A 19,395-nucleotide genomic window follows, 5' to 3' on the forward strand; every position below is an offset into this window, starting at 1 on the left:
ACAAAAGTATGAAAGAAAGTCATGGGTGTGTGTAACAACATCAGCTTGAATACATTATAACAGAATTGTCAGAATTTATCCCTCTACATTTGACTCTGTTTTGCATTTGATAGTTAAGCACCTGCTATTTAGCAACTGTTTTTGTGACTATTTTGTAAAAATTTCCATGAATTATTTTGTTGCCTACCATAGCCTATTTTTATGCCTCCAAGAAAAAACACATTATTCCCATGAAAAAAATAAAAATAAAAAAAAGCATTATGGTTAATTAAATCATAATAGTTTTAATAGAGCAATTCTCTCTTGCATTCTATTTGTTTGACCCTGTATTTCCCCTTGCATTTGCGTAAGGACGTGCACTAGGTGAAAGGACTGTGATTACTGCGATGCCGCACACATCCGCTCTATACTCATAAATGAGCCTGGTGAGGGGAAACAAAACCCGCCATTAAATACCAGTAACCATTGTCGAGTTTACAAGAATTCCTAATCCGAATAACCCCGGTAGTCCATGACGAGATTTTCCGAGCGCACCATCTGCTGTTTGTGATTTGCAGCGGCACCAGACTGAATAAAGTGCGCGCACTAGTTTATGCCAGTGTATCCAGCGCGCTCCATATACTCTAGCTCTGGCGGATGAATTCATGTTGTGCGTGCTGCGGCTCTTGTCACTCATTCGCTGTGCTGCTCGGAGCGCATTCTGTGTCAACGGCTGAGGACCAATTCATGATATCACAGCAACCTGAAACAGGGACAAAGCATCGTAGTCATTTAGATAATAACTGAACCAACTCTCTCTACCTATTCTACACGGAGCATACCTTTGGAAGCGATTGCAATGCTTCAGATAAGGGATCTCATTTGGACATTTCTTTTCCTTGGTTATGCAGGTAAGATGCACTTGTATCAGTTGCACTGTGTTAGACTGTATCCTTTCGCATCCTTGTTTGTCCTAGCGCGTTGTCTCCAAGAAGCAGTTATAGCGAGCTTGAGGATGAGGATGCGAGGTAGTTCGAGCTGGTTCATTCAGTGATACAGCTTTGCAAACTGCCTCGGTTTATATCTAGCCGTCCGTTTCATTTAAACAAACTCTGTTGTTTTCATCCCTGCCAAACTGGCACATGTTACCGAACTGGCACCGTTTTGGTGGGATATGAAGTCTAGCATCCTTGTGTAAAAATAAACCGCACTTCTAGGAGTGATACTTGACATTTTAAGAGCGCGAAATTGCGTTGTTTATGGCTGTGTGGACATTACTGCGCATTGGCTCCTTTGAGAATTGTGTTGGGGGACAGGAAAAACAACCATCTGGTGTGTTGTGTAAACATATCGCCAACTAAGCCGTCACAATAACCAGCCAAAGTTTATTGTGTGGTGTTTTTAATGTGTGTGTTTTCATCCGTGTGTTGTTCATATTCGGGATGGTCACGGTGGTGCTGGCGCAGCTGAGAGCGCTCGTGTTGAGCGACTGGAACATCTCTGCATTACCCTTGAATTAGTTTATCCTTGTGATTGTTTGAGTAATAGTTAAACGAGAAATGAAAAAATATATCATTTATTCACCCTTATGTTGTTTCAAACCTCTCTGTGACTTTCTTTCTTCAAGAAGATGTTGTCAGAGTGACAGACTCAGTCACCATTCACTCTCATTGTATGGAAAGAGATGCAATGGAAGTGAACGGTGACTAAGGCTGTCTGTCTCTAATCTTTTACCTGTGCCTTTGACTTACTTCATGTCTTCAGTGGGATACAAACGGGTTTAGAACAGCATGAGTGTGAGTAAATGCCTGCAACATTCCTTTAAAGACTGAAATTACACTTCTCATGCATTTATAATGAATATCCAGGCTGTTTACAAGCAGACCAGGCAGCCAATTAGAAAACTAAGCGAAAGTGTGATTTATGAGTGCATTGAGTTAATAAGAATGATAAATGGAACTGTTCCAAAAATATTTCATGTGATTATTCGGGGAATGATTCGAATGCATGGATGATAATTTCCAGCCAATCAGAGAGTAAGGCTTGGGCGGGAATGAATTATATTCTGTCACCCCCTCATCCTCCCCCTCCCCCTCCCCTCCTCCCCCCACCTCTCTTTCTCATGGCAAAACAGAAGCTTATATTGCCAAAGCATTAACATTATACTTGTGCACATATGCACTGCATTAAAAATATCTAGGATAAAAATGAATAATAATGCAAGTAGTCATTAATCTTATAATATTTACCCAGATGTTAATGGGATTTTAATGAGATCAACATAGGCTATCTGCAGTGGTTTAGACAAATATGTAATACAAATATGTATGCGAATGTGTGTGTGTGACTCTAGACCACAAGACCAGTCATAAGGGTCAATTTTTTTAAAATGTAAGATTTATACATAATCTGAAAGCTGAATAAGCTTTCCACTGATGTGTGGTTTGTTAGGATATGATAATATTTGGCAGAGATACAGCTATTTGAAAATCTGGAATCCGAGGGTGCAAAAAAATCTAAATATTGAGAAAATCACCTCCAAATGAAGTTCTTAGCAATGCATATTACTAAACGAAAATTAAGTTTTGATGTATTTATGGTAGGAAATTTACAACATATCTTCATGGACCATGATCTTTACTTAATATCCTAATGATTTTTGGCATAAAAGAAAAATTGATAATTTTGACGCATGCAATGTATTATTGGCTATTGCTACAAATTTACCCTTGATACTTATGACTGGTTTTGTGGTCCAGGTTCACAAATGTATTGTATGCACATTATGGATATATAGCTGTTAGACTCAGATTGTATATTATATTTACACATAAGTGCTTGGTGAAATGGAGTGGTGTTGTACAGTGATAGCCAGTAGTGGTTATGATTTGTATGCGTGATGCAGAGGGATGATGTTATTTTCCAGTCGGTGGTCCTGTCCCACTGGTTGCCCTTTTGTCGTGGCTGGACTTCACAAACCTCGTAGCTGGTTTGAGCAGGTTTGAAGTTCCTCCTAGCAGGTGTGGGAGTTTGTCCTGGTCTGTTTGGCAGGTTATAGTAGGTGTCCTTAATTTGTGTGTAATTAGGGCAGGTGTTAAAAAGTGCAGTTCTGTGAGTTCGTACATGTGTCCTATTTAAAGAGTGATGGAGTTTGTGAGTTCGTGTCTAGTGTGTTTGCTTTTATATACAGTACAGTTATTGTTAGATTAAATCTTTGGAAGTTTATCTTATGTTCGTCCAATCAAAGTATTTAGGACTTATGTATGATCTTATATAGATAGGAAAAATATAATCGTTAATTATAAGGTGTAGGTAAGATGTGCTTATGTATAATGCCTAACTGTCTAATATCTAGGGGTGGTTTCAGTTTCTCACCCGACCATCAGCACTGTGTATGTGAAAAAGAGGAAGTACATGAAGTACATCTAGAGATAAAAGGACAGAGAGTGAAGCCTTAAAATAATATTAACAGTTTTAAAGTATGTGGTGGTTTAAACAATGCTTTTGAGGTGTAACGGTACAGAACACCTGCATCTGTCATTCATTTTTTTGCTCCCTCACTGCCACTCCTTATCTCTATACATCACTAAAGTGACTGTTATAGTGTAGAGATACACACTGCTGCATGGTGCTGACATGTTGATGTTGACAGAGAGCTGTTTGCGTGTGCTGAATACAGATTAAATACCCATATCCCCACATCACGAATAACTGCTTTTCTTCGGGCTGTGCTTCAGTGTATTAAAAGTACAAAGAGCCAAATAGGGAGTCTTCAACATCAGCCTCTGGAGAAGTTTAAAGAGATATAAAAGAAGTTTAGGGGGCTTTAAATACTGTATGTGTCCCTGACCTCAAGAGGAGGGCATAGTAGTAGATTAGTTAACACTTGAAGGAAAAGAAAGAAACAATTGCAAGATGGTGAACATCTGGAACTCCTCTGTCTGTGGCAAGTTCAAAGCTAGTATGAAAGTACTGGAAGAGAGTAAAATTACTTGGATCTCCATCTTTTGGCTGAGTAACAGTAACCATGTGGTTAAAAAAAATAAAAAATAATAATATATATATATATTATAAGAAAACTTAAAAGTTTAAGTCAACCAGCTTCAGCAGATTTTTGAGTTTTCTCAACTTGTTGTTTTCAGTTTATGCAACAAAAAGTTGAGAAAAGTCATAAATCTCCTACAAAAACAAGTTGAGAAAACTCAAAAATCTGCTGAAGCTGGTTGCCTTAAACTTTTAAGTTTTCTCAACTTTTGATTTTTTACAGTGTGTGCAGGCATTCGTTCATATTTCAGTTGCAGCTTTCTGTTTTAACATGATTAGTGTTTTTGTTAGTTTTTAAAGATAATGTCATGAAGTTCAGTGCTCAGTTTTTTCAAATTATTTATTTTATATATATATATATATATATATATATATATATTATTTTTAAATTTATTTATTTTATTTATTTATTTATTTTTTTTGGTTCACAGACAGACCATAATTAAATCAACTGATTTTAACTCAAGGACGAGTCGTCTTTATGGCACATAATGACAGGGTCTCTACAGTTCTTCTTTAAATTTCTCAGAGAATGTATGCCTGCTGAATAAAAATGAATTTATCACTTCTCTTAAAAGTCTCATTAAATTTGACCAGATATTTTATCTCTACTGGTAAAGGGTGAACCTCTCCTCCTACAGAGTCCTTCTGTATGGTCATTAAAGAGTGAATTTCATAACGGTATTGCTTTACTAAGACTGATGCCAATGAAAACATAAGCGTCAGATCAGAGCTGAAAGGAATTGTGATCTGGTAGAGAGATTTGCCCCCATGCTGTAGGATCGCTGGATGTTTCACCAGATAAAAACATTTTAATGCTTTCATGCTGTACTGTTCACACTGTGACTCCTTCTTGTAAAAATGTATTAATTTTATTTTGCGCAAGCTGACTGAAATCCAATCGTCCCAAATGTTCTCCAGTTGTTTTCCATTTTGTGCTGTTTGATAAAGATGGGCCGTCTATGCATATTAATCACTCTCTGAAAGGGGGCTCAGACTGATTTGCATTGTGTAAGCTCCGAAGGCGTCCTGTAGAGTGTTGGAGGCAAAAAAAGAAGAAAAAAAAAGGAGGGAAATGGGTTTGGTTTTGTCATGCTGAAAAGCCACCCCCTGATCCCTGCAACCCATCTCTGAAAGGATTTCTCCTAATTCAAGTAGAAGGGCCTCCTAAAGTCGCAGGCCGAGAGGCAACTTCGAGAAGTGTAAACATTGTCTTACACCCTGCCACATTTAAACCAGAAACACAACTTTCTGCCTCTCTTCCTCTTTGCTTCGCTGGCTCATGGAAAATTAAAGTGTCTCATTTCTGCACCACTAATGACACCAAACAGAACTGTAAAAATAATGACTGATTTCAGACAACTTTGCTTATCTGCTATTGCTCAGATAAATACATGCCCCAAACTCATGCCACTGGTTGAGTCAAGTACATGCACAGTTATAATGAAGGTCTTTGCATTGTTGAGACATGATGGAATTTTCAATGTAAATCTTTTGAAGTATTAAATGCAGAACTAAAGTGCCCCAGAATTGAATGCATAAGCAAAGATGACAGATTTCAATTCACATACTTCCTGGGGAGCCTGCACTAGCCGAGAAACTGCCATTGAGATGAATGGGAACGATAATGCATGGCTTTCACCAAGTATTATAGACCTCCTCTGGCTCAAACAAACAGATTGCAGTTCCCTTTGGTGTCTCCAGGGGCGCAGAAATTACACCCTTCACCTTGAAGGTGCGGTTCGAAAGTCTCTTAATCCCATTGAATGACTCATCTATTATGTTGTAATGCATAGCAATAGTTGTGACATCATCCAGTAGTTACTGGATATAGACTTCTGCGTTTGGATGTATCACTGTTGGTTCCTCTGCATCATGCTTTATTTTTTATATTTGTAATGTAATAATGCATTTCGCTGAACTTTAAACGTGTTCTTCTAGCTATTCTGTAGGCTTTTGTTATGGTAATAACATTCAGATGCTGCAGTCCAGAGACGTTCGTCTCCAAGATTCAACTTTATTGTACCCCACTTCAAGGAATTTGGACTAGATTTCCGGGTAAAACCACCAAAAACAAAGTCTGCGCATACTTTGAGTTCCTTACCACACTGTGTTCAAACAAGAGCAGCCCAAAGCACTTTCATAAGGTTACTGTTTCCCTCCACTTGCGGCAAGCAGAATAATTATAGGACTATTTTCACAGCTTTATCCATTCAGAGTCAACCATTTTAGTGAATGTCACGATGAAATGAGATAAAAGTGTTGTGCTAATTTTGTCGTGCCAAATGACTGCCAAAAGCAGAGTTTCAAAAGGTAATATGTGATGGCAACCTATCTTAATCGGCTTGATTTAAGCAGTTAGCAGCTCAAAATATTACCTGATTGTGGCATAATAGTTTGCACGTGATCATTTTTGCAGTTTCTTTGCTTTGCCAGAACTGCTGTCATGTTAGCTAATAGTTCTTGTGTAAAAATGACGCAGATGCAAGCAAACATGCTGGTACTGTGTTGTGGTGAGATGTAATACTGTATAGCACAATGAAAAGCACCAGCATATTGAAATGAGAGCAAAACCGAAATGAGAGCAAAACCTTGACTTTAAATCGAATTGAACTGTGTTTTATGTTATGTCACTTTTCAGTTCTCTACACAGTACCGTTCAAAAGTTTGGGTCAGTAAGTTTCTCTTGTTTGAAAGAAATTTAAGCGTTTTTTTTAGCAAGGACACATGATGAAACATTGATGAAAAGTTACAGTAAAGACATCTTGAATGAGTCATGAAAATAATACTGAAAAAAAATCTGTTGTGTCACAGTTTCCACAAAAATAGGAAGCAGCATTACATTGATAATAATAAGAAATTTTTCTGAATGATTATATGACACTGAACACTGGAGAAATAGCTGCTGAAAATTCTGCTTTGCCATCACAGGAAAAAAATGCATTTCAAAATATATTCAAATGGAACACATATTATAAATTGTGATAATATTTCACATAGATTAATAGATTTCTGTAAACAACACTTTAAAAAATCAACTTCTGGATGCTACATCTTGTAAGAATTCAAGTTCATTCTTAGAGAGCTGTAGGATTTTATGTTTGGGAACTACAACTGAATGTTCTTTTCTAGTTTGAGTGGAAAAGACTATGCCTCAAAGATGTCTCTAATCACAACATTTAACCAATGTTGGTGATGAAATGCTTGCCTGTGGAAGACCCAGTCCTTTTAGTTGGAGCCTGTGAGTTCATGTTCAGAAAGAACATTCTGGAATCCCTGCAAGCACTGGCCTAAATTTGAAGAATAATAACCTGACAAAAGAGTGAGTACGGGGGGGTTGGAGGGCCAAAGTACAAGAGTAAATACAAAGACAGTAGCTTTGAATTAGAAGCATGGCTTGAAGTCCAAAAAAAAAAGCAGAGTGATATGAATATTTTTAGCAAATTTCTGTCTTAATTTTCATTGGAGATCTAAAAATATCTTTCAGCAGTCTATCTCTCTGTGTTTCCTGTCTGGTGAGTGCTTTTAGTTTGGACAAGACTGCTTGTATGTCTCCCACTGCTTATCAAACGCAGTATTACATCTGATTCTGCCACAGGCGTGCTGATGTAATCAGATCAGACAAACCTGATTCTAATTTAAACTGCAGAGGTTTCACAGCCTTCAGGCGTGTGTTTTACTCACAAACGACCATTCATTGCAAATGTGTACGCCATCGTAGTATTGCTGCGACCAGTCTCATTACTGACAGCTCTAAAGTACACATCTGTATCTTTTCTCTCATAGCCATCAACACATATAAAATTATGGCATGACTGATGAATCCACATGGAAAGGAGCATTCTAGTCTCCTAGGCATTTTGCAATGAAGTATCGTATTTAAAGCACACGTATTTACCACCAAGATGCTTTTTTTGAGCGTTGTGGTCAGTTTATTGGCAGTCTGTTGCATTGTTGCCCATTGCCAGTTTTTTCGAGAGGGGACAAATCTGCATTTTTCAGCTTTTAATTTTCATGCCTGTATCAGTGAATCTGTTCCTACGTAGCAAATGTAGTAGTACATGCCCTTGACATTTGATTTGCTACTTGTATGAAATCGTAGAAAGAGACTCGGGCATTCAGAGTGGTTCCAGTGTGCGGTAATTCATTTCCCACCAACAGTTTCCCAGCACAAAGCCATATGGCTGTTGACATAATCAATTGCTCCCATAGTAGGCAATTCAGCTGAATATGGAGAGTCTGATGTCGCCACTGTGATTGCCTCCTCACCTTTGATTGCTTTTCCTGTGCTTTCGTCGTTCTCGTCATTCGTCTTTCCTTTCGCCTGAATCACAGCCGGAACAAAGTGTTTGTGCCACCATTGTTGGGGAATCTTCTTGCACATATTTAAAATACTCAACTACAGTCAAGCCACCCTTTAAAAAACAGTTAACTATGTTACTAGTTAATAACAAATTTAATGTAGCTACATTACGGTTTTCTGCTCAAGGACTCAAATTAATCTGCAGTTCATTTAATAAACCAGCTTTTGTCTGAACGGATCAATGAATCTCAATGAATCAGACCTCCAAACGTGGCATGAGTAATAGAGGACTGTTAAGAAGAGCATGTTTGTTTATCGACTGTATTTTCTTACTATAGAGCAGCGTGACACATTAGCAGTGTAGTGTTTTTTAGAAAATATATCTACGTCTTTTTTAAAGTAACTTAGCTATTGTTACATCACTGAAAAATAAAAGTTGCTTTACTGCTTTTTAGGTAGTTATTCCCCATCAATTTAAAATGTATAGGTTAGTGTAAGAAGCAAGTTCAATCTAACAGTAGTTGCTGATTTTGAAATATGTTTCTTTTATTTACAAGACCACTGAGGTGATGGTCTTGATGCGTGCTGCCAAACATCCATAATATTTGCCGTATTAATCTTAGCCCTGGGCTAAAAACAAGCAGGGTGTTTTATTAGTCCATCCCTTCATCTGTCTTCTTGTTTTGATAGGATGCAGGACTGAGGCCTGCTGGGAGACAAACTCTTGTAAAAGTCGCTGTCTTTTCCAAGGAGTTTAGAGGTTTTGGGTGATAAAGAACAAAAATAGTCTTCTCCTCCTTTGACTCGGCAGCACGGCAGCACTCCGAGCAAGAAAGGTTAAGGATTTAGACAAAAAAAGATCTCTGTTCTCTCAACACAGTCATTTTTCTCACTCTCCTTGATCATGGATGTATGAAATTACTTTCGCTGTGTATGGAAACATTACTGTGGATTATGTATTCTGAAAAGATGTTTTCATAACCAGGGTTTTCATTCCTGCATGTATCCTGTGGGTTAGAGTAGCTGAAGGGGCATCTGTTAGATCACTGGCGCAAAATCCTTGGTTTGAACATCTGTTTAGGTTTTAAGAACAAAGGAAAGAGAAGCCAGAGATAACCAATATACGTTCTCAGTTCTGGCAGCAATGCATGCCTCTTCTGAAAAGCCAAATTTTCAAGGATCTTGGAGGTTTTCTGTCACTGTTTTATTTTTTTTTAAAGAGATAGAAGATGAACTTTCACTGAAAATTCTGTCATCATTTACTTCCTCATTAAACAACTTCTTGTCTGAATGAATAAATGAATCACAATGAATCAGACTTCCAAACGTGGCATGAGTAATAGAGAAGAGCATGTATGACTTTCTTTCTTCTGTGGAACACAAAAGATAACATTCTGAAGAATGTGAGTAAACAAACTGTTTTGGTGACCATTGTCTTTTATTTTCCACACAAAAAGGAAGTTTTAGGAATGAGGAGAATTTGAACATTGTGTATTAACCTGTAAATATTTTAAAATAGAGGTTTTCTTTTTCAAATATAAAAGAAGACAATTTTGAGGTAATGTCACAATTTTAATTTTATTTTATTTTTCATACTAGACAGAAAAATCACAAAAATCACAATTAAAAGCAGTTAAAATGAACAATTAAAAATTAATATCTCTTCAGTGTTCAATTTTTTCCATTCTGATCAGGCTCAATCATGTGAAACAATGAACGAGAGAACAATTCATTGATCTCTTAATTTTCATTACTGTGAGCCATACTCACCTTTTAATATCATTTGCCAAAATCTTTGTTTGTGTAACTGTATATTAATCAATATCTTCTCATTGGCTGAGATTGTATCATGTTGCACAGTAGATTAAGTTGTATTACGTATATATTTTGTGGATGGGTGAATGAATGTTGTTAAAAAAAGAGTAAACATTGATTAATTGGAAAGATTATTCATTACAAAAAGAAACATATTTGTATATGATTAATATGTAAACTATTAATCTTGACTTATACTTATTTTGGTTATGCATAAGGCAAGAACATATCCATGACATGTCCTCTAACCATTCATGACTTTTAAAATAGCATTTTTCTACTTTGTTTTTCACATATCAGCCTGAATATATCAGATGTCAGTAGGTCCTTGCTCTTACTTTAGGACTAGCGTGATATTTCAGAAATAGACTGCTTTAAAAACTACTTTCCACCCACAAAAGACGTGTGCTATCTTAGCTTAGACAGCACAGAAGGAAGGTGGTCTTCAGCAGTATTGAGCTGATTATTTTTAAACTTGGTCCAGGTGGGGAAAATCTATGACGATTGAAAAGCATTTAGTGCAGCATCAATGGATGTGCAGCAGATTGCTGTAAGGGCTGAAGGAGGTGATTGTTGATCTTTGTAGCCAGGAGGCTTCCTCATTTGTTTGTCTGTCTCTGATCGGGACAGATGGTGTGGAGTTGCTGCGATGTGGAGCCGTGTCAGTAGAGTAACAACTGTGAGTTTAGTGTTATTCACCTCATCTCCGAAGCACGCTGTTGAGAGAAAAGCACAGCGCAACATTCTTTTTAACCCTCCTGTGGTGCATAAATGAGGCCGTCACACAGGTGCTCAGGTCTAAAATGTATCGCCCATTCAAATTTCTGCACTTTCACACCTGGTGTATCAGCATACAGAGAGAATTAGAAAGGAGCAGTTCACTCAAACATGAATATTCTGACATTATTTATTCACCAAAGTTTTTTTTTTTTGCGGAATTCAAAAGGACCAACATGAGTGTTCATTCATTCATTCATTCATTTATAAATATTCTTTCATTATTTACTCACACAACTATTTTGATTATTGTTTTTTGTTTTTTGTTTTTTGTGGAATAAAAAGGAATTCAGAAGGAACAACATAAGTGTTCGTTCATTCATTCATTCATTCATTCATTCATTCATTCATTAATATTATGTCATTATTTACTCACCCAACTTTTTTGATGATTTTGTTTTGTTTACATTTTGGTGGAATACAAAATGAATTCAGAAGGAACAACATAAGTGTTCATTCATTCATTCATTCATTTTTGTTATAAAAGGAAGAAAATTAGAGTGAGTAAATAATGACAGTTTTTTTTAAAGTAAAATATGTATGTATTTATTTATGAATATTATGACTTTTTTTATTTGCCATTTTTAAAATTATTTTTAAGGAACAACATTTAATTTTATATATATATATATATATATATATATATACCTTTTTATTTTCCATTTTTTAAAATTATTTTTAAGGAACAACATTTAATTATATACAGTACATATACTGTATATACATTTATATATACACACACACACACACACACACACACACACACACACACATATATATTATATATGTATATATATATATATATATATATGGGTCAAAGACGAAAAAGGGTTTAAGCATAAAAATAATAAGTGTAATACTGCGTTAAATTGTTGTTGTTTTTCCCCAAAAAATGTTCTGTTAATTTAATTGCAATTATGTTTTTGTTTTTGTTTTTCTGAGCAAAAAATAAATATCATACATCTTTCCCTGATTTACAGAAGACACCCACTAAAATGTCATTCAGTGTAACAATCTTGTCAGGCATATTTACAACAAAAATCCATTTATGACATATTAAAAGACTAATTACTTTCACCCCAAATACTAATTATTTTACTTAAAAAAAAAAAAATTATTTTTTTTTTAAATTTGCCACTATCCTAGGTTTTGCCCATTTGTCAGTTAGAATTTTTTACTCATTTAAAACACAATAAAATTTAATCTTCTTATTTTATTTATTTTAATATGTTCAAGTCAGAATAAGCATGTGGTTTGAATTTTTACTTAAATATTGTTACTGAATACTGAATGACAATGTAACATTATTTCAACCAAATTTTGACATTTTATTCTCCAAAAACTTTTTCGAAACCTTAAAAGTAGACACTTTACTTATACTTAATGTGCTTTCTATGGACATAAAATCATTTTTGTAAATTTCTTTTGATGTGGACATCTTATATATAATAATTAAATGTTGTTCCTTAAAAATAATTAAAAAAATGGCAGCTAAAAAAGGTCAGAATATTCATAAATAAATATATACATGTGTGTGTGTGTGTGTGTGTGTGATATTCTGTCATATGCTCACATATACATATATTAACTTATAATATGCTCATCATTTGCTCATTAAACTCATTATATACTATTGTTCTATTTATATTATACTATCATTATGTTCTATTTCCTTTTTTTGGGGGGGAATTGATCAGTGTATTTTATATATTTCCATTTTTGGGTGAACTATTTTTCAATCAAATATTTCAATCAAATATTTTCATCCAAATTAAGGTACTTTACTTGCTACACTATGTTGGTAATATGACACTTTAGCTTGGTTTGAGACGGCTGTATTCTCTGTTTTTAGCCATCTCCACATCCAGAGGCCATGTAACCTTCATTAATCATTCTATCAGAACTGCAAATTACAACCGGAATGATCCGTAAACATCATAGAAAAATTTTAGCATCCTTAGGAAGTAAACGAAGTGAGTTTCTCAAAGAGCTTCCGCTGGATTGATCACACCAGCCATAACCGTTTGTCGGGTGCAGCGGCAGATGCGGCATGGCCGGCTTCCCATGGGCAGGCAGTTTTGAAGGCCTCTCATTAGAAGAGCTGCTCCTATTGTTTATGGATCCTAATGAGCATCACAGCGAGCAGTCAGCGAAACAAAGAGGAGAGGCATGGAAAACACAGACCTCACCGTCAGAACAGAGCATGTCTACTCTTCCAGAGGACCGAGTGCACAGCTTCACCCTGGCTTTTGTGAGAATGAAGACTCCTCATGGCTCCCTAGATCTCTCCATCTCATTACTGTTATTGGGAAAGACAGTCTCCGGACAGTATTTTTGCCCAAGATGTGGAAAAGCCTTAATTAGTTCCCTTTCTAACGTGCGTATGCACCTTGGTGATGTCCAACAGTGACTTGAAAAGCGTGTCTGATATACACAAATACAGTCAGGAGGCAGACACAGTTTCTGCAGTAATTAGTTTGTTTTAAACCCAACAAACAAGCGCTCATTTTGAGCTGAAATAAATGTTTAATGTCTTTTGTTCTTCTCTGGAGACAGATTTGGGGAGGCGGTGAGACATTATGGGACAGGCAAAGACAGATTCAATCAGATAGAATGCAAGTCATTTGGAGAATTGACTTTCTGCCAGCGGTGTTAGTGGTTTGTTTGAGTTTTGTTAGTGCAACTTAATTGAGAACGCATTAAAACACTGACCAGGTTAGTCATGCATAGTGATTGATGCTATCAAATATTCTCCAGCCTCTGTGGAAACAGTGAATTGGAGAGTAGGGAATATATATTCACAATGATTTTGGTGGCAGTTAAATAACAAACAACATTGTGAACATTGTGATGATTTTAATGCTCTTATATTAGGCTATAAAATTTCCTAAAGAGCGTTTCATTAGATTTGTTTCATCATCCATCCTTGTCTTGTAATAAAAATTGTGGTAGAGTTGATCATTTCAAATCAGTTCCAACTATGATGATTCTCTCTCTGATTCAATGATTCATTTGAGGAAAAAAGTTCAAATGTATGCTGAAGACAGTTTTCTATTACAAAGCTTCTGAAAACAAGCCTTGAGCTATTTTAACATTGTTTTACTATATTATTTTTGTTTGTATGATGGCCGTTAGGTCAGAATGATTATTGGTTAAAATCAGAATTTAAGCTATTTTGAAGCAAAAGCATACTGATTAATAAAAAATATATGGTGAATGCTGTCAAAAAGCTAAATAACTACTTTTTTAAATATTTAAATAATATAACAAATCATATAAATAAAATATTAATCTAGCACCCAGCCTTACTGGAGAGGCTGTTCTTGTATTAGGTTTCAGTGTGATTCATGATATGATCATCAATATTCTATTATTCATGACAGCATTTCATCCATAAGCCCTTTATTGTGCCAAATGAAATTTAGCCACTAACCAAATTGTTGATTTGGCTGCCTGGCTGCAATGCATCTGGGAAATCTGTCTTGTTCACAGACCAGATGACCTCATGGTCAAACCAACCCGTCCACTCTGTGATTGAACAGCGTCTGTGTAGGTATTAGGTTTCTGGGCAACAGAGTGACAGCTGTGCATTTCTTTGTAATGGAGGGTATGCAGATAAAAGGCAAGTGTCCAGGGGCGAGTGAGAGAGGGACTGGGGGACTGAGGGACCAAGGAGGGCTGAGGGTATGGATGCAGCTGTGTTTGAACACTCACATTACTGTTTCATCACTGAGAAGAATCCACCAGAAGAAAAGTTCAGTTTCTTCTGTATTGTTCTTGGGCTCCTTTGAAATGGATTGTGAGGTTTTCTAGAAATGTAGATATTGGATTTTGAAGATACTGATCACTAAGGTGGTGGAAAAGATGGTCCCACTTTATATTAAGTGGCTTTAATTACTATGTACTTGCATCAAAAAATAAGTACAATGTACTTATTGTGTTCATATTGTATTTTGTATTTTGTATATTGTATTTTGTATATATTGCAAAACACTTCTGCTGCTAGGGGTGCAACGGATCATAGATGATCCGTGATCCGTACGGACCAGTCCTGCAGTTCAGCACGCACGTGATTCGCGGATTAACTGTTAAGTTTAATCATCATAGAGTGAAAGTTTATCATTTGCATGTGCTTTGTCTTGCCAATTTACACATTCAAGCAATTTCAGACCATTCAGATGAAGGAGAAGTCGAAGGAGTGCGAAGGAGAAGAAACCGGATGTGAGTCAGTATTAGGTCCGTGCATTTAGTCTTAAAGAGACAACAGCCTATAATACCTGTTTCTGTCTGCTAATCAAACAACACCACAGCTTTAACAAAGATTAATCTGTATTTAACTTATGCAGTAAGCATTATTGTGTTGTTTTACACTTTAATTTTTACATTTCTGCACCTGAATACTACCGTTACTGTCTTTATTTATTATTTTATGTTGTAGGCTGTTCATGCTTGTAATTTGTGTAAGTGTTCTTGTTTTATTACTGACTTTAGTAGTTAAGCTAGTAGTTAACACAAAACAAACTCATCAGGAATCAGTAGCTATGTTTTCATCCAAAGTTACAAACTTTTATGCGCAAAATTGGAATATCGCATAAAACATTTGCGAATAAAGCACCATTTCCATCCAGCGAGCTGAAGAGTAAAAAATCGTCACTTCCTGATTAACTTGCGCTAAATATCACAAAGAAAAATGTAATTTACTGCAGTAGGAGAAGGTACTGTATATAATAATTTTTGTATACAATAAATTACGAGCTTCAGAGCACGCAGACGAAACATGGTCATGTTATCTTATTTTCAGAACCTGCTGTTTGGGAACGCAGTACTTGTAGGTAATTATAACGAAGCACTTTGACAAGACTTTGCTCAAGCATTTTAGAATGACAAAACTAGCATTTCAGATGCTGTGCAATGAGATCGACCCGTTGGTTGGTCCAGTTTTATGCTGTCCCATCACAAAGTCACATGTCTTTTTTGATGCACATTAAGGAATTTATTCGGTAAAAGTGTTTCCATCATAGTTTATGCGCATGTTTTCTTATTTTAAATTTATCCTACTTAGCTGAGCGCATTTATGTGCATCTTGATGTTTCCATCCAGCGTTTTTAATGCGGTTACCCAAAATGCGCATTAAAATAGGTGGATAGAAACATAGCTAGTGATTGTTGTGTCTGTACTCTAGAACCCTGCGGTACTTCTCATGGCAAAACAACTTACTGCGTTCATTTTTCTTCCTGTTATTTGTGCCTGTTAATTGGCCAAAAAAGATGTTAGACCACTAATGTATTCATTTGTATTATCTTCATTGTGAGGTTGTTTTAGTGGAGGTTTTATGAGGAGGTGCCAAATAATCTTTATGCAGCTCTACCATGATTGATCACGGGCTCTTTGTCGATGCCACAGCGTATCGACAGCTCACATTTCATATGAAAGGACAGCATTCCCATTTCAGAGTGATAATAGATAGCTAGGAGATTAAGAATGACTGTCGTGTCCACCTAAGCTTATTACTTTTTCTTTGAAAACAAACGGCGTCGTTTGTCAGTAATCTGTCATTAGAGCAGTCCGGCTCTAATGGACTTGGAGAGGGTTGGTCTGCAGAGCACACAGGCCTCTCACCACAAATAACCTCATTAATCGTTGACCCTCAATTTATACTGAGGCTGGCAGGGGGCTTTAAAGCTTCTCTAGGAGACTCCACGGTTGTCCTTTATTCAATGGTGCCATTAGGCACATTTGCGCTCCTGGTTTCTAATCGGTATCCAGTGATGCCCATTATCTGGTTGTGTGGAGGTGTGGCTGTGTGTGGGAGTGTGGATGCTGCTGTGTAGGTGTGACTCTAGGTACAGTAACTATAGTAACCATGTGGGCATGCTGGCTCCATTGGCTTATGACATCATTCTTTAAGCAGAAGATGCTGTTGTAAATGTCACACCATTATACAGTATTAGTTATTGTTTAGCACTGACTTTGAAAGGCAAGATAAAACTGTTCGCAAATATGTAGATTCTGTAATATGACGTGCTTTTGAGTGAAATAGAATATTCAGTCAAATAATGTAGGATGCGATTGTCATTAAAGAAATATTTATGAATTGGATGTGATTTATTAAATTCAGTTTCTGTTTATTTTTATATGTAGTAATAATCAAAACTCAAATAAAAATTTGCATTATATATATATATATATTAGGGCTGTCAATCGATTAAAATATTTAATCGCCATTAATCGCATGATTGTTATGAGTTAACTCGTGATTAAGCGCAAATTAATTGCATTTATTATTATTACATTTTTATTTGTTCTAAATGCACCTTAAATTAATACTTAATATTAATACTCTAATCAACATGGGCATGGACATATATGGATGCTTTACGCAAATGTATGGTTATTATTATTAAAACCATAGTCAACATAGAGCATGAAGACTAGACATGTTTCAAAGGTCATAGATGTTTTTCAAAGAACTTGTTCATGTCTATTAGACGCATGAAAAAAGAAATACCAGGTTCCCATTAATTCTCTTTCTTTGCACTGAGCTATTTACTTACTCAAACCTGTTTACATTTTTGCACGACAGGGCAGCTCACTTCTGAACATGCAAAATGTACATTTATTAATTATTATTAGATTTGTTTGCCACTCTGTGCCCACATACTGTATTTTGATGTAGCAAAATTCTCAATAAAACGGTTTTCATTGATATTGTACTGTTTCTGTTGTCAGACAACGGAATGAATATGAAATAGTGATTGATAAGCGACCCATTAAGACCAGAGAGAGAGGTGTGTGTGCGCGCTGGGACAGCAAGACCTCGCGCTCATGCGGCAGTACCGGCGAGTCTCAGAAACTAAATAAGGTTTGGGCGCTTTTTTGAAGGGAAAAAAAGTCGCTAAAGGGGTCTGCAATGCCGCTAAGTTGGCAACACTGTGCATCTCCATTTCTCCAACTACGGGCTAGGCCACGGGTCAAAGAAAATGCGCGCTGCGTTAATCGTGCATTAATAAAATTAGTGCCGTTAAAATTAATTTGCGTTAACGCATTAACTTTGACAGCCCTAATATATATATATATATATATATATATATATATATATATATATGTGTGTGTGTGTGTGTGTGTGTGATTGTTTTAATCTTTGATAATAAGTTAATAAATATATGTGTGTGTTTGTGTGTGTTATATCAATTATATAATATAAAATTTTATATAATTATAAAATATGTATTATTTTATATTATATAATTGATATAACAGGCACACACACACACACATATACTGTGTATATATATATATATATATATATACATACAATTAATATATTATTAATATATTTATTTACTTGTGTGTGTGTGTGTGTGTAAAATATTTTTGCATGCAATTTTTATTTGAGTGTTGATTATTATATATTAAAATAAACAGAAACTGAACTTAATATATACCACAAAAACACATCCAATTCCAATAGATATTTATTTAATGCCAATCATGTCTTACATTATTTAACTGAATATTCTGTTTCAACAATAGAATATTCTATCATATAGAACTGTTCTATTTTAACTTGTTGTTATTATAAAATATATAAAAATAATGATATAGATTATTTTTTATAATTTGATAGGTACATTGGTTCAAAGAAACCTCTCTTGTAGTACTGTAAAGAGAAAAAAAAGATCTTTCCAGATTGACACGCTTCTTTCAACTGCAACTTCAGATGTGTTCATTGTATTTATTGTGAAGGACACAGCTGTTAAACATTCATCACGGCCAAGCTGAAATGGAAGCAAATCGATATATTCCTCCTGAAATCCCTGTTGCTCTGGAGATAAACTACATGAATATATGGAATGTGTGATTGGAGAATTCAGCTGTACAAGCACTGGCAATGCTTAATATACCTGCTCAGATTCAAACAAAAACATGCATCACTGTTGACATTTTGCTGGAAAACATTGCACAGTATGAAATATTGTAGACACAGAATGCATTAGGAAAAATAAGCAGAGAAATACCACTTCCCTCAAGAATCATGTTGCCGGCGCCAGCTAACCTGCACGCTACGCAGAGGTGCTTCTGTGCCAGTGCCTGGAGAGTACACAGACTTTATGTGTGGATGAATAATTAACTGTTTTTTTTCAGAGCATCGCCTGCGTCTAGGATGGTGTATAGACAGGGACTCCTGCTGGGTCTGGGTGTGGCTTTGGGTAGAGGAAGGAACAGCTCTGTGGTTATGATAGTGGCAGGTGAGACTGTGGCATATGGCTTGGCGCCAGACTAGCGCGTGACTGCCCTCGGAGAGATTTACTCCGACTGCTCCGCAGGGAGCTAGTGCAGAGTGCTAGACCCGAGTCATGACCCCACAGGACCGAAAGCCTTTCACCAAACCTCACCTGCGACACACTGTCTGTTTGGCGGGGCAGGGGGGACATGAACAAAACACTGAACTTTGACACAGTGAGCAATAATGCATG

The 19,395-nt window shown here is 36.1% G+C and overlaps 1 protein-coding gene across 9 annotated transcripts in view; it reads left to right on the forward strand.

Moving 5' to 3' along the window:
• The first annotated feature begins 646 nt into the window (after positions 1 to 646).
• ncam1a (neural cell adhesion molecule 1a) overlaps positions 647 to 19,395 on the forward strand; it is a 255,527-nt gene continuing 236,778 nt past the window's right edge. For 2 of the 9 annotated variants that reach the window (XM_058757496.1, XM_058757495.1), the window contains exon 1: positions 648 to 890. In XM_058757496.1, the coding sequence (XP_058613479.1) occupies positions 839 to 890 (52 nt within the window). In that variant the 5' untranslated portion in view covers positions 648 to 838. Of the gene's footprint in view, positions 891 to 19,395 lie in introns of all 9 variants that reach the window. The other 7 variants (XM_058757498.1, XM_058757501.1, XM_058757494.1 and 4 more) reach the window with 6 other exon arrangements.

This window comes from Onychostoma macrolepis, chromosome 21, assembly GCF_012432095.1.
Source record: "Onychostoma macrolepis isolate SWU-2019 chromosome 21, ASM1243209v1, whole genome shotgun sequence".
Lineage (NCBI taxonomy): Eukaryota > Metazoa > Chordata > Actinopteri > Cypriniformes > Cyprinidae > Onychostoma > Onychostoma macrolepis.